General features: G+C 39.6%; 1 protein-coding gene across 8 annotated transcripts in view; it reads right to left on the bottom strand.

Moving 5' to 3' along the window:
- Nucleotides 1–15,098, bottom strand: part of NRF1 (nuclear respiratory factor 1) — a 130,744-nt gene that overhangs the window by 35,903 nt on the left and 79,743 nt on the right. For 7 of the 8 annotated variants that reach the window (XM_005205682.5, XM_010804462.4, XM_010804464.4 and 4 more), the window contains 4 exons: nucleotides 10,245–10,403; nucleotides 9,018–9,215; nucleotides 7,195–7,296; nucleotides 1,177–1,334 (listed from right to left, as the gene is read on the bottom strand). In XM_005205682.5, coding sequence (XP_005205739.1) covers nucleotides 1,177–1,334; nucleotides 7,195–7,296; nucleotides 9,018–9,215; nucleotides 10,245–10,403 — 617 coding nt within the window. 8 annotated transcript variants of the gene reach the window in all.

Here is a 15,098-nt window from a genome sequence, read left to right as displayed (position 1 = left end):
TACACTATACAATTGTACAGTGAATTACACTCTAACTAATATGTTTGCTAAGTGTTTTACTGAAATCAATCTCCCAACCACATTATTATTTCTTTAATGGCAGACATTGTATCTTAGAGCACTCGTTATATACAATCTTACCTAGTAGAGTGCTGGCATGTCACAAGAATTCAGCGACCATTTGAGACTAACAGCTGCTGCACATAATGATAACAGCAGCCTTACCATACACTGGACACTAATCTGAGGCTCTCATATGCACTGGCTTTTCCAACTCTTACTCCAATTCTCACAGTAGGTACTGTCTTTACCCCCGTTTTACACAGAGGAAAGCCTGGGCATTGAGGTCAAGTAAACTGCCCAAGTCAAACAGCTAGTAAGGGACAGAGGATGGGATTCAAACCCAGGTAACCTGGCCTCAAAGCACACCCTCTTAACCATTATTTAAAGTATCTGGGTCCATTGAAAATAAAATTGTGTTAGCAATGAACAAGAAGAAGAATAATATGGGGATGATTTTTTTCTGTCAACAATCAATAGAAGGAACAACATGGAAAACAATACAATTTCGTTTTGGGAACTACTTCTTACTAGAGTATTCCATTCACAATATCCTTCCTAAGTATATCTGAAGAAAAAAGGTTCAGTTTTTCCCCAATAATCCAAAACTTATTTTATTTCAAAGGCACTGATAAGCAAAGAACAAATTTCTTGAAAAGTCAGTAAAGTTAGCTCCTGATCAGCTAAAACACGGATTAATATCCATAACAAAAAGCAGTTTCTTTGTAGGGTAAAAGGAAAATCAATCCCAAAGCTTCTTGATTTTTTTTTTTTTTATTATTACATCCTTTGGTCCCTTTAAAAACACAAGGTACACCTTGCTGTTGCTTTTGGTCTGTTAATGATCACAGAACAGGATACAGCAAAAGGGACCCATATCCCTGACCAGCAGGTTTTAGCAGGAAGTCAGAAAGGCTGAACTGGTTGCTGGGGGTGGAGTGGAATGGGAATAGGGTGGGTGAGGGCTGATTACAAGACAACTTTACAATATCTTATGGGTTAAGAGTATTAAGTTTCAAATGCCAGTTGTGACAAAGTGAGGTACGACGTTTCTCTTTACATCTGTATACAGGGACAGAGTCACCCTCCTCTTTTATTGCCCACCCCTGCCTCCACCTGTTGAGTGCCATGGTGACCGTAGCTCCCTGTTGCATCTCCTGAGAAGCTGCAACTGCGGCCTCTGCCAATGATGCTACCGCCTGGGTGGCCTCTGACGCTTGCGTTGTCTGGATGGTCATCTCACCCCCCTGTAACGTGGCCCAGTTTTGTTCCACCTGAGGCAGAAAAGGACAGGCTAGTTAAAAAAATCAGTCACAAGAGGATGGGGATTATGATTTCAAAAGTCATATTTCTAAAAAATTGCCATGTGCTCAGCCAAATACATACAAACTATAAATTAACATGACTTACAATGTATATAGGACAGGGTTTTTAGCATGATATTTTTTGGGTTAAAAAGGAGGTATTAGAATATATATTTGAATTTGCTTACGTTTGCACAAAGAAATTCTGGAAGGACACAAAAGAAACCAATGAAAATATTTTCCTTAGTGTGTGTGGAGATGTGGGAATAGGTTGGATAGAAAACAGAAAGCAAGATTTTCCACTGTATCCTTTCAAATAATTTTCAAAATATCTGAGTTTTTGAACAAACCGTAAGTATACTTCTAAAAAAACATTCAACCTGTACCAAAGGGGATACAGTGCCAGTATTCCAGACTCTTTGCCAAAGGCCACTAGCATCACCTGTTTCTCCATTTCTCCTGCATTTCTCTGCAGGGATATTCTCTGATATATGAGCGTATTTAGACACACACACACTCTGAAGAAAAACTGCAGCATATGCTACATATATTCTTATACCCTGCTTTTTTCACAAACAATACAGCTCTGAAATGATTCTAACTTGGAATGTATCAAACTACTTCATACGTTCATGATTCATAATAATGGCTGCATAGCATTACATAGATACACATGATTTATTTAACCAGTCATTTTTTTAAAGGGCATTTAAGTAGCTTCCAATGCTTTGCTATTACAAACAGTACTGGATGATATATAGTACTTTGTATAGTTTATGTGAGTCTACTTATTCAGTAAATTCCTAGAGGTAGAATTATATATCAAAATTACTTATTTTTATTTTTGATGGAAACTGCCAAATTTAATAAATAAATTTTTTTAATGTAGCAAAAACTGTTTTTTTTTTACTGGTGAGGAATTATGAGGAAACAAAACAACCAACAAAACAAAACAAAAAACCATACTATCTGGTTATTCGAGTAGATCAAAATTCAGCTTTTTTAGATCTAGCACAGGGTTTCTCAGCCTTGGCACTACTGACATTTTAGGTTAAACAATTCTTTGAGTTCTGTCCTGTGCATTGTAGGATGTTTAACAGCATCCTCCCCAGTCATGAGAATCAAAAATATCTCCAGACACTGCCAAATGTCCTCTCTGATGGGCATAGGGGTGTATCTGGCTGACAATGACTGATTTCAGTATAATGCTTTGCATTAAGAGATTCCATCCCCCCATCCCCCAGTTCTGGATACCTGAATCTAGCTACTTCAGTCCATTTTGTTCAATAAATACTGTTGAGTATCTCTCCCATCCACCACCACCAAAACCCAAAAAGCAGCAGGGGCAATGAAAGCCATTTCAGTTCTAAAACATGGCAGGTGATAAGCCAAGCAGCTCAGGTATAGTATTTCTACAGATTCAGGTCTTAGGATGCTAGCTCTTCTTACTGGAGCTCCCACGGGGGCCCAGTGCTAGTTCACTTGTGCTGGGACATTACTGTGTCCCAAAGAAAGTATCACAAGCTCTAAGAGAACAGATCCTTAAAATGCCTCCCTCTTTGGTTCTATTGCTATACTTTGATTATCACAGTGCTTCTCCAAATGTTTGTCAAAGGCCCCCCAGAGAATGAGACACCCCTCTGAGCTACCTTAGTATGTGCCCTGAGTTCTTATGGGCAGTGGGTTGTGGCTGCAAGCCTTCCATGCTCTAAGAGCCAGAGACATCCTACTTCTTTCCTTTAAAGCTGCAAAGGTGCCCACTCAGGAATTCACAAAACTCTTGCTTCTTAAGATATTATCGCTTTGATCTTATTACCCCAATGAGCATCACAGAAAACAACATCATTTGAGATGATGAATTACATTCCCAATTTCTAGATGGCCGATGATTCTATTCTGAAAATCAGCTGAAGCTGGCCAGCCCTGTAGCATTTCCTCTTTCCAGATCTGCCCCACTATACTTCTGCCCACCCTGCTGCAGAGTGTGGCCCTGTGCAGCTCTCCCAAGTACTCAGGCTCAACTCGCAGCAGCAACTTCATACACATGCATTTAGTTACAGCTATTATTTGTAGTGGAAATGGTATTAGAATGTTGCCATATACAGTATACGTTAAGGAAGTTGAATTTATGGCACAGAAGATTAATGGATTGTGGTGAAGGGTGGAGAAGAAGTAGGAATAAGAAGTACATGAAGAGATTTTTATTCAGAGTATTGATAGGCAATACATCAACCAGCTTAGGTGTTAACGTTTCTCTGGAATTTCCTATTCTTGAGTCTCAGTGCTTTGGTTGTGCTTGCTTGGGCTCTTGCTGACTCCCTTGCCATCTTTTGGGAACCACTCTATGGTTATCTATGCCTGGGCATCACCATGTCCCAGAGAAAGGGCCACACACTCTAGAAGGGAAAGATATTCAGAGGACGTATGGTCAGCTTCTGTGCTTTTCTGAGACAGAGCCACTACAGTGAGGCCTTTCAAACCGTGGCGACCTTGTCGCTCTGGCCACCATGAACCACCTGTGGCTCTCCCCCACTGTCACACTGTGATGTGCTGCGTGTGCTGCTCCCTTTGACAGGAACACAGCTCCCGTCCTTCCTGCCGTTGCTTCCTATTTACCCCTCCAATCTGAGACCAGGTGAGATGAGAGCTGGGACAGCTCCTCTTGAAGACAACTCCCTACAGCCAGCCCAAGGCTCAGGACCTCTCATCTTGTGTCCCACCACATCCTCGGCTGGCTTCTACTAGATCCTTATCTCATTGCCATTTTCTCTGATGTGTTTTTCTCTACCAGCTACCTGTGCGCTCTTTAAGAGCAAGGAAGGTCTTTATTTTCCTCTGCTGCTGCTGCTGCTAAGTCGCTTCAGTCGTGTTCGACTCTGTGCGACCCCACAGACGGCAGCCCACCAGGCTCCCCCGTTCCTGGGATTCTCCAGGCAAGAACACTGGAGAGGGTTGCCATTTCCTTCTCCAATGCATGAAAGTGAAAAGTGAGAGTGAAGTTGCTCACTTCTAGTATATATAGTGCCTGGTACAGAACTCAGAAAGCATTTACTTAACGGCCAGATGAAGAACATGTTCCATTATTCATATTTCCCTGCTAGTTCTTCAGTGTGCCCATACTTCAAATAAATTGATATTCATAAAAAGCCCACCTAAAATAAGCTATGCAACTTCAAAACTGTTAACATGTGTTGATGGTTCAGTTTAAAGTTCACATCTCTAATGTGTCCATAGTTCAGCTCTTCTGCTGCTTCTTCAACGGAATCATGTGTACCACTATTATCAGATATCATAGTGACGCAACTAACTGGATGTTGAATGCAGTATGATTTAATCTAAGAGCTCTTACTGGCAAGGCTAGGATAACACAATGACCGTACAACTTCTAAAAGTATAAGTACTGTCTATTTCTGTAAAGTACTTTCTGTTCCTGGGAAGAAACTATGCTAAATACAGGCAGAAGGATGTTTCTCCTGAGTCATCTGATGCAATGCTTTGTTGGCTTCATGTGGTCTTACCTTTCCAAGCCTGTGAGATAGTCTGACTAATCACAGCACTCATGGCTCAAAACTAAGATGCTTAACAATCATGTCAACATCTAAGAGAAATCAGAAGGCAAACAGAAGAGAACCATAAAATCTAAAACATTTTGCCACTTTTTGAGACAATATATGCTTCTTTTCTTCATATGCTTTTTGTTTTATTGGAAATATAGGAAGGGTGAGAATTTTTAAAATCTGACTGAATTTGGGTATTTACCAACAGGTTATTTGTGTATGTCATTCACACACTTCCATAAAAATGACTTAAAATGATGTTAGTCTGCTAGAAAAGCCACAGACACATGACTAAGATGTTTTTTCCTTCATATTTTCCATGAACTTTTGAAAGTGTTGATTACGTGTAGTTATTTTGTAAAACAGGTTTCAAAAAACTCATCTCTAGAGAAGTGTTTAGGAAACTCAAAGTTACTTTCTTTAAATAGAAACTCAAAGTTACTTTCTTTAAACCTAGGAAACGTTCAGTAGGGAGATATGGTTGCTGCTACTGCTGCTGCTAAGTCGCTTCAGTCATGTCCGACTCTGTGCGACCCCATAGACGGCAGCCCACCAGGCCCCACCGTCCCTGGGATTCTCCATGCAAGAACTGGAGTGGGTTGCCATTTCCTCCTGCAATGCATTAAAGTGAAAGTGAAGTTGCCCAGTCGTGTCCAACTCTGAGCGACCCCATGGACTGCAGCCTACCAGATTCCTCCATCCGTGGGATTTTCCAGGCAAGAGTACTGGAGTGGGTTGCCATTGCCTTTTCCGGGAGATGTGGTAAATAACTTCAAAAAGTAACCAATCCCACAGACGTACCAACCTGTGTCTTCACTACCTCCTTCACACTTCAGGGAGTGTCTGTCCTTTAGTCTTAGTGTTTGGGGACTGACAACTTTCCCCCTCAGCTAGTCCATTCTTCCATATCATATGGAAATTGATAAGTCAATTTCCTGTTGACTTTTACCTTTCTATACTGGGAAACCAAAGGCCATCTCCTGCCCCAAATCCTCCCAGTCTCGGTTACCAGAAACATTCTATCCTGAAGGTACCACTTTGCAGCATCTCTTACAGCGAGGACTACAGTTCATTCACACAGACCCCTCTCTGAGAGCAGGGTTCCTGTGTAATTCAGCTCCATACATCTAACACCTGAACTGCAGCATGGCAGGGGCTCACCACACACTGGCTGGCGGGAGCCTGCTGTAATTCTCTTCACCTCACTAGCCATGAAATGCAGCAGTTCTTTATCTTTCCTGAGATGCACAAATTATAGTGATTTTGTGATGTTCTCAGTCTATGGTTTTGAGCAGAGGAGATGGTATTTTTAGTTTCATTTCTAAAATGGCTCTTTGACATCTGTTGGCTAGTTTTCAAACTTCAGGAGTACAACCTTTAGGGGAAAAGCCTACAGTCACTTAACAAACCCTTTCCTGAACTTCACTGATGGCTCAGAGCTTAGACAACATTTTTCTAAATGTGTTACCCAGCTTGCACACTTAGGTTACTCTGTACCTTTAGACAAGTCACTAACCTTTCCCCTTTTTATCGTGTAAAAAGCGAAGATGATAACAGAACCTATACTTCTAGAGCTGAGAAGTGCTTAGTTGACTGAGTGCTCAATAAAGGTTAACTACCTTTAAGTTTATATCTCATAATTAGATCAGTTTTGATATGGAAGAATTTTCTTGCTTTTTTTATTTTTGCTTCTTTGAGGGTTTTCTTGACTGTGTCACACAGCTTGTGGGATATTACTTCTTCAACCAGGGCCTGAACTTGGACCATGCTGTGAAAGTGCCGAGTCCTGACCACTGGACTGCCTGGGAATTCCCAAGGAAGGATTTTCCTGTGAAGTATTTTCAAAGGCTCATTTACAATGCAATAAATCATGTCTACTGATTTACAAATATATATACATATATATATCCCTTCAAAGAATGTTTTAGTCAGCTTGTTTTAATGATCTAATTTTAAAAAATAAAGTCTAAAGATTAAATTCTTTGGGATTCACAGCATAAAAGTATTTAATGGATATAAAATGCTATGTTGCAAATGTAAAATTTTAAGTTCCTGACAGTTACGTCTGAATCATAAAGATCCATTAATTTCAACTGTCATACACTGAGTATGCTATTTGCAAAACTGGCATGGAATGATATTTTTAGAAGGTTTATATAAGACAATGCTATAGATGTCTAGGCTACTTACAGTCTCTTCATATTCTGGCCCCTCCCTTCTCTTCCACCTATACATTCAAGCATCAAGTGAAAACAGACCGAATCCTTTCTTACCTCTCCATCAGCCACCGCCGAATAATTCACTTGGGCGACAGTGACTGTGGTTGGCAATTCTGAAGCATCAGCCAATGTGGCTACTGTTGCCCCTGTACCAACCTAAACAAAAAAATTGAAGTAATAAGTGTCGATGAATGGTTTCTTCAACCTCTCCTTTGCTCAGAAGTAAAGATTCATTCAATCCCAAATTCAGCAGAGGTAATGATTAATATGCATTGAAATATGAAATCAATGATTAAAATAATACATCAGACACTAACATGAGCTTCAGAGTTTTACTTCAATCAAATAAGTCAATATTAGAAGCCATCATGTTTCATCACTGGTGCCTTATGTCAGCTAACCAACTTTCTCTTCTCACCCCAATCTGAATTTTAGAGGTTCCCTATCTGTTTCTGCTTTATTGACTATGCCAAAGCCTTTGACTGTGTGGATCACAATAAACTGTGGAAAATTCTGAAAGAGATAGGGATACCAGACCACCTGATCTGCCTCTTGAGAAACCTATATGTAGGTCAGGAAGCAACAGTTAGAACTGGACATGGAACAACAGACTGGTTCCAAATAGGAAAAGGAGTATGTCAAGGCTGTATGTTGTCACCCTGCTTATTTAACTTACATGCAGACTACATCATGAGAAACGCTGGGCTGGAGGAAGCACAGGAGGGAATCAAGATTGCCAGGAGAAATATCAATAACCTCAGATATGCAGATGATACTACCCTCATGGCAGAAAGTGAAGAAGAACTAAAGAGCCTCTTGATGAAGGTAAAAGAGGAGAGTGAAAAAGTTGGCTTAAAACTCAACATTCAGAAAACTAAGATCATGGCATCCGGTCCCATCACTTCATGGCAAATAAATGGGGAAACAGTGGAAACAGTGGCTGACTTTATTTTTGGGGGCTCCAAAATCACTGCAGATGGTGATTGCAGCCATGAAATTAAAAGATGCTTACTCCTTGGAAGGAAAGTTATGACAAACCTAGAAAGCCTACTGAAAAACAGAGACATTACTTTGCCAATAAAGGTCCGTCTAGTCAAGGCTATGGTTTTTCCAGTGGTCATGTATGGATGTGAGAGTTGGACTGTAAAGAAAGCTGAGTGCCTATAAAGAAAGAATTGATGCTTTTGAACTGCGGTGTTGGAGAAGTCTCTTGAAGAGTCCCTTGGACTGCAAGGAGATCCAACCAGTCCATCCTAAAGGAAATCAGTCCTGACTATTCATTGTAAGGACTGATGTTGAAGCTGAAACTCCATCTTTGGCCACCTGATGTGAAGAGCTGACTGATTTGAAAAGACCCTGATGCTGGGAAAGATTGAGGGCAGGAGGAGAAGGGGATGACAGAGGATGAGATGGTTGGATGGCATCACCAACTCAATAGACATGGGTTTGGGTGGACTCCGGGAGTTGGTGATGGACAGGGAGGCCTGGAATGCTGCGGTTCATGGGGTCGCAGAGTCGGACACGACAGAGCAACTGAACTGAACTGAACTGATCTACCAACAAATTGTGTTTTACCACAGAAAAGGTAATTCAGAAGGACTATTTCCTGGCCACTAACAGAGTAAAATAACAAAAAAATGAAAACCTTTTTTTTTTTTAAACAGAGCTTTGATTTGGAAATACACAGAAAAGCTATCTATAGCTCTGTATTTAGCAAAATACAAGCAATTTAAAATATTATTTAAAAAATCAAGTTCAGGTAGTAAAATCTTAGGGAGCTGTATAAAGTTCATATAAGAATTTATGTAAATAAAACTCTCTAGTCTGACCTGCTTCAGAAATCACAATCTGATTTACTCACCGTAAGGTTTACTCACCTGGATAAGCGAGACAGTGCCATCAGGGTTACTAAAAGTCTGGACTACAGTCTGTGATGGTACCAGGTGGGCTATACTGTGTGTGGTTGTGGCCTGTGTTTGTGTTTGTTGATCTTCAAAAGCATACAAAAGGTCCTCCCGCCCATGCTGTTTATAACAGTTTTTAACTATGGTCCGTAGTGCTTGGGTCCATGAAACCTGTCATCAAAAGACCAGAAAAGCACATAAAGTCACAAAGAACGCTGGTTATTTAGTTCCACTGGGGAATAAGCAGCTGGTTAGTTATCAAACAAACCAAATCAAACTGGGATGGGGTAACTCTTCAGGATACTTCTCACAGACCCTTTTGAACACAGGGAAATTCAGCACCAAGTACCAGAGATTTCACACTGGTTTCCTTCCTGATCAAGGTCTGGATTAGCTTTTGGGTTTTATACCCTACTCTAACCTGAGGTCAACTCGTAAACCTCTCATAAAAGAAGGTTACTCTTTTGTCAAGAATTTTATATGAGATTCTTAGTAAAATTTAAAAGCTAACCAAAAAACAAATATGCAGAACAAGTAAGGGAGGATATCTGGTTTAGTCTTTCTTCTTTTTTAAAATGTTTCATTATCATCAGACTTGACTAGTTTCACATCTCTCTATATGTATTTTCAACAGTGATTCTTGCTAACCAGAAATAAGGACATTTCTGAGTCTTCAAAGTGATTAATGGGGCTTTCCAGGTAGCACTAGTGGCAAAGAAGCTGCCTGTCAATGCAGGAGACTTAAGAGACATGGGTTCAATCCCTGGGTCGGGAAGATCCCCTGGAGGAGGGCATGGCCACCCACTCCAGTATTCCTGCCTGGAGAAACCCATGAACAGAAGAGCTTGGAGGGCTCCATCCATAAGGTCGCAAAGAGTTGCACACAACTGAAGCAACTTAATATGCAAAGTGGTTAATACTTTTACTTCGAGTTTCTTTAGTTTTCCAAGCACCTTATAAAATTACAATAGTCCAAAAGGCAACTGCAGAGAGGAATATAAATTAATAGACCTATCCCAAGTCTTTATGGTGATGGACTGATAAACGGGAATCAGTGGATATCAAACTTCTTTTCGAGGATAGGTTTGACTACTACACATATTTTTAGACTTTTTATAGCCTAAGAAGTAGAACAACAAAAATGAGCTGGTTGATTCAGAATGAAAAAGCAATAGGAAACTCAGGCTAGAGAAACCTCACCCTTTGCTTCTGCTCTTCCGTGCGCACATCACTCCGAACGTTTGCCCATGGGATATCTTCAGGCCACCATATGGGCTTGCAGCTTTCTTTGCCCCAGCCTGGTTTCCCCCGACCTGTAGAGTACTTCAGCATCTCTGGGATAAATGCCCGAAGCTGGGCCTAGAAAACAAGAGCACAGTCATCAGCAGTCATAAAATTCATCTGGGATGTGTTTGTGTCTCCCACAAATTCTAAGATTATAAAATAAAGAGCCTTCCTGGAGGGTCCTAGAGAGTTCCAAAATGTGATGTTAGAACTGACTGCTTCCCACAGGTTACTAGAGCTCCATGAGTGATGGAGAATGATACGTACGTTGATAAAGTGCACCTTAAGCTGCATGTCAAAGACTTGTTCCTATAAGATCAAGAATATCTAGTCCTGTGTTTGATTTCTACCCCCTAAGGTTCTATTGATGCTATAGCTCATCTCCCTTCTAGAACATCTATGCATATAAGGTGTCAAACAAAGTCAACATGTTTTCAGAAAAAAAAAACAAATGTGTTGTTCTGGAGATAGTAATCAGAACAATAAGATGAGAGAACTAAGAGGTGAGAACAGATGAAAATCACTGTTATTTGTAAATAGTATGATTGTGTATCTGGAAATCCCTAGAGAATAAAATGAAAAACCACTATAAACAGTAAGAGAATTCAGTAACATGACTGACTATATGAAAATATATGGGAAAAAATGGGATTTACTTAATAAAAAGGGAAAATAACTCTAAATCTCTTCTACAAAGTTTTTAGTAAGGTAGTCCAATGTCTATGAGTCTGACATATAGATAAACATAATGACACCTGTGTTGACCTTAAACATATTATGGATTTCACCCAAATTATTTTACAAATCAAATCCAGACCAAACAGTTAACCACAGAGACAACTACCATTCTTTGTTTTCTGGCATGGTTACCACGATGGGCGTGTATGCTGGGGGAGAAGGGGAGGCTACTTTGTGAATATTCTTAATTGCTAACAATGATTTTTGGCAAGAGAATCAGTTTATCAAGTTATAGTCTTCCCCCTCAGACCTCCTGCTTTCCTCTGAACCTGAGGGTCTACAGTACTCCAGACATAAGCAACATCTTCCATCTAAGGACACACTTACATTGCCTCTTATGACCAAAATGAGAACAATTTTAGCATGAGTCAGACCCAAGGACATGGACTTCTGGCTTGTAGAGAAAGAAAAAAACAGAAATGGGAATACTTAAGTCTTATTGAGAGAATGAGTACAGCAACCCTTGTATTGAAGAACCTACTTAAATATCAAGCTTTCTCATTTAAATATTATTTAATTGAAAGATGATAGAAATTAGCAGATAATATGGAATCACAAACCCAAATCGGTAATGTTCAACTAATAAAAAGTTTTGGTTGACAGTATTTACATTGCTAATTCGTGTCCCAAGCCTGCTATTTCACCTCTCTTTCTAAGCCCCCCTTGTCTCCCAGACAGTCTCCAGCCTGCAGGATATGATATAATACACACTGTTATATATTTGGCTCTGTGGCATCAAGCAGCAGGCTAATAGAAATGTATCCATTTGCAAACCCAGGCTATCAGCTGGCTCATGAGGTCACTTCTTCAGTTATTTTAAGAAAGTGCATCTCAAAGTCATTTTTCCCTTTATCCTGGCTTCCTAGGAGTGTGTCTTTTTCTAGCCTCAGTTATATAGAGAAGGAAAAGTTTCAATCCTCACAATATTTACATTTCTTCATATAGAAAAACAATAGCTTTCTCAGATGCGTAAACAAAATAAACTCGTATCACAAATTTTTACGTCTCCCCTTTCTTTTAATTCCATTAACAGTCTTCAAAAGGAGAGTTCTTCATATCCATAGAATGAGGAGATAATGAAACAAGAAGGCCAAATATCTCTAAATTAACAAAAAAAACAAAGTATTCATAAAAGTCTGAAAAGATGTTTTATTTGCTAGAACTTCTAGATGGGAAATATTTCAAAGCCCTAGGAAGAAGATAGTAGAGGCTAATGAGAGGCAGCAGAAACAGAAGCAGCACAAAGGAAAGGTGACTTCCACAGACAAAAAAAAAGAAAATCCCATTAAGTTAAAAAATGGACCCAGAGTGAAATTAACAAATTTCAATACAGAGTCAGATCTTAACTTTTCAAAGTACCATCAACTGTACAAAATTTGCCTCTATATCAAAATAAAAGGCAAAAAGCACTTTCTACCAGAAAAGTTAACTTTTCAAGTATGTACAGTTTAGGGATGAAGGACAATTTTTGCATTTAAATGCACAGAGATAACATGATAAAGGCAATTTTCCACCACACTATTTTTATACTGTTCCAAATAATGAGTGTTCACAAAGGGATATTAATAAAGGGAAATGAGCTATCTAGTATAGAAAGAGTTAAATGATTTCTTTCCAGAATTCAACACTGTGCTCTCATTACCAGTTGGATTAATTACTGGTCCTGGAGAGTTTTGGAAACCCAAGCTACTCAATGTGCTTGTTAAGGAAGGTTTGTCTTTAATCCGCAGGGGAGACAATCAACAGGATGAGCAAAGGTAAAGCCTATCCTCTCCGGCTGTCCTTTAATTGGGCTGCAACAAGCTTTCCTGGCCTCTCCTTCTGATTTAGGGCTCAAGACGGGCTTCAAGTGTCCAGCTTGGTTAGTAAGCCCACCTCAAATCAGCAGAGAATAGAAAACACCACTCCTTCCAGGGCACATTCAGCAAAGAAAAAATATGTTAAATTTGTGCCAGTGGCAATCAAAAATAAAGATTATATAGAAACCACAGATAGTTTTTAAGAAGATTTTTCTAACTCTTAAAGTTTTAATCTGGCCAAAATGAAACAATACTTCTTCTTATGCTATAAATTTTCCACTTGTAAATTCAGCCACTCTTTGTGGTCCAACAATACATCAGCCTTATATATTCCCAACTACTCTTCTCATTCCCTCTCTCTTTGCTCTGCATGTACCCGAGATGAAGAATTTTGAGGCTTCAGGTGTCCACTTAGGTTCAGTTACCAAGAAAAGGCCTTTCAAAATAAAATGTTTGCCAACCCCATATCTACTGAAGAGTTTGGAGAATATGCAACATATTTCAAGAGAGAACAGCTAAAATCAAGCCACATTAAAAGATAATGTTTTCTACATCAAACAGGAAAACAGCCAACAGAGCAGAGAAGGAAAACTGAAGAACTTTCAGACTGTGGCTTCATTATTTTAATTTAAAATTGTGAACTTCCAGTTGACAGTCCCTATCATACTCAGATGGATATTTAAAGGGCATTAGAAAATAAAAGCAAAATGATTTTTTGCTCATTATTGGGAATTATTTGTACCCCTGACCTCTGTTCACAGAGGTAATGAAAGTGGTTTTCCCTACTAGAAACACCAATCCTACGTCCCCACATTCCCCAGGAGGGCCAGCAGAAACACTGGTTTCTCTTCATCTCATTTTCCCATAAAACACACTTTCATGGAAACACAGGAAGAACAAGTTTGGAAGGAAAGATAAAATCACAGAATTCAAGGGACAGCCAATGAAGACACTCCTCTCTCAAGCCAACACTTCTGCCTCTGTCTCCATACAACATCAATCCATTACACTGTCTCTCTCCCATTAATCAAAACATTCTTAAAATTCTACCTTCTCTTTGAAGGAGTCTCAGACTGGTCAGTTTCTGCTACCTTGTCCTAACTGTGCTCTTCTGTATAAAAATCTAAATAACACGGATAAGATAAGGTCAAAACCCTCTTATTGATCCACCCTTCTCTAATCTAGTTACCTGTCCAGAGACATTAATTTGATGAACATCCTTTCTTACAGGTCAAATTCTATGCATTTGCACAGATATATGCTGGAAAGGCACAGTTTTATATGATGAAAAAAACACATATGTTAGTATAATTCACTTTTTCTACTCAACATTTTGCCATAGAGATCTGCTTGTGGCGGTACAACTAGAATAATCTCATTTTCAAAAAAAAGTAGTTGCCTAGTATCCACAGGACAGATTTTTTCCAATTTACTTAACCATTTTCCTATTGATAAACATTTAGGTTGTAGCTCAGTCAGTAAAGAATCTGCCTGCAGTGCAGGAGACCCTGGTTCGATCCCTGGGTTGGGAAGATCCCCTGGAGAAGGAAATGGCAACCCACTCCAGTATCCTTGCCTGGAAAATCTCATGGACAGAGGAGCCTGGTGGGCTGCAGTCCATTGGGGTTGCAAAGAGTCAGACATGACTGAGCGACTAACACTAACACAACACAAAGTTGCCTGGACATGCTTCTTTGAGCACACCTGTGAGTATTTCTCTATCAGAAAAGAATTGCTGGTTAAAGGGTATATGCATTTAACATTTTCAGATACTGTGTGACTATAGTCCTAAAAGATTTTGTCAACCTTATTCCCACCAAAGGTGCAGAACAAAACCCAGTATTTCAAAACCTCCCTTCACTTTTCACATTTTTCCTTTGTTTTGCTTCCAAAAGGGAAGAAGCGCATAGCTCCAGCACCTGTGCACTGTCCAAAGCTGCTGGGCTGAGACAGGTTCTGGCTCCTGCCTGCCAGCTGCCTCGAGAGCGTGGGGGGAACGGGACTTCACATGTAGCCTCCTGAGCTGCCTTCACATTTTCTAATTATTCTTTTTTATTTTGGCTCGTTGGATATAGGAGAAATGATTTATTTTCATTATCATTACTAGTGAGGCTGAGACTTATATGTGTACTGATTATTTTTCTTTACAATTTTTAAGACTTTATTTTTCTAATTATCTTTTCACTAATTTGAAAGAAACAGTCATCTGCTCTAGATATTCTTTGCCATACAG

This window comes from Bos taurus, chromosome 4 (assembly GCF_002263795.3).
Source record: "Bos taurus isolate L1 Dominette 01449 registration number 42190680 breed Hereford chromosome 4, ARS-UCD2.0, whole genome shotgun sequence".
Lineage (NCBI taxonomy): Eukaryota > Metazoa > Chordata > Mammalia > Artiodactyla > Bovidae > Bos > Bos taurus.
Note: the sequence above shows the minus strand (reverse complement) of the source record. Positions and strands in the feature narration are given on the sequence as shown.